This window comes from Suricata suricatta, chromosome 13 (assembly GCF_006229205.1).
Source record: "Suricata suricatta isolate VVHF042 chromosome 13, meerkat_22Aug2017_6uvM2_HiC, whole genome shotgun sequence".
NCBI lineage: Eukaryota > Metazoa > Chordata > Mammalia > Carnivora > Herpestidae > Suricata > Suricata suricatta.
This window is the reverse complement of record NC_043712.1, coordinates 9,101,525-9,102,637: the sequence shown is the minus strand read 5'-3', so window position 1 is coordinate 9,102,637 and position 1,113 is coordinate 9,101,525. Positions and strand designations below refer to the sequence as shown.

At 63.1% G+C, this 1,113-nt stretch overlaps 1 protein-coding gene across 1 annotated transcript in view; it reads left to right on the top strand.

Moving 5' to 3' along the window:
* The first annotated feature begins 658 nt into the window (after positions 1-658).
* PBX3 (PBX homeobox 3) overlaps positions 659-1,113 on the top strand; it is a 216,260-nt gene continuing 215,805 nt past the window's right edge. The window contains exon 1 of the mRNA XM_029921078.1: positions 659-894. Within this exon, the coding sequence (XP_029776938.1) occupies positions 659-894 (236 nt within the window). The remainder of the gene's footprint in view (positions 895-1,113) is intronic.

Below are 1,113 nucleotides of genomic sequence, written 5' to 3'. Positions count from 1 at the left end.
ACATATCTTTGTAATGAAGAGCTCGTTTTTTGCAGCTTTGGTCCATCTGCAGGCAGCTGAAAGCAAACTGCCAAAGGAGTAATCCCTGGATTACCAAGAATTGCAGAGTATGTGAAGTGTTGTAAAGGCTTGAATTGGACCTGGATGTCAGGCCCTTACTCTCCTCCCCAAGACACTTCCCTCTGAAACATTTTCATTTGCTCCCCTTTCAAGAGAGTGTATGGCATTCAGATCCACTAAAAGCAGACATCAAACATGCGGGACAACAGGCCACCACCTTACCTGGTCACCTCCTGAGGGACAGCGCAAGGCCAGCGCTGGCGCCAACTCGGAGCAGCGCCCTCTCTGTTACTATGGTGATCGCTGGGGGCGAGGGGTGGGGCCATCATCCGCAGCTTCCCCGCCTCTGCCCAGGACATTTCGAACGCTCCAATTGGGACGCCTCTTTTTTGTCTCTGTCCCGCCCCATTCGGTTCCTTGCATAATACGATTGGCCTGGGACGGGCGGCCGGAACCCTGAGGGTACCACCTCCCGACGGGAAAAGCGGGAAAGTGTACCTGGCGCTGTCCGAGGCGTGAAGCTCGCGGGGCTGCGGGGAAGCACATGGGTGGCTTTGGTACGAGTTGCCCCATGTCTTGTACACAACTTCTCGCACTCATGACTGCTAACACTAGGGATCAGGAGTTGGGGTGTGGGCACAGCATTTACGGGCCAGGTGGGGGGCCAGTCCCGCGGGCGCAGGACGCGTCCAGGCGTGAGGATCGGGAGGCGTGCTCTCGGGCGCTGGGGATCAGAGGCCAGAGGGGGCGGGCCGCAATTTGGGGGCGGCACCAGCGGCGGCGGCGGGAGGCGCAAAGCCCAATGAGCGCGCGCACCGCCCTCGGGGGCGGAGCGTGAGGGGGCACTCCCCGCCTTCCCTGTCGCCCCCGCCCCTCCCCCCGGGCGCCGGGGCCGCAGTGAGTGAGTGGCACTGGCAGCCTGTCAATCCCTCAGCCGATCGGCCTTCGAGCCCGGTCCGCGGCGGCTGCTGGCAGGGTGCGCGGCTCCGGCAGTGGCGGCGGCGACTTCTCCCGCCCCATCAATCTGCTGTCCGCCCGGCGCGCGGCCCGCCG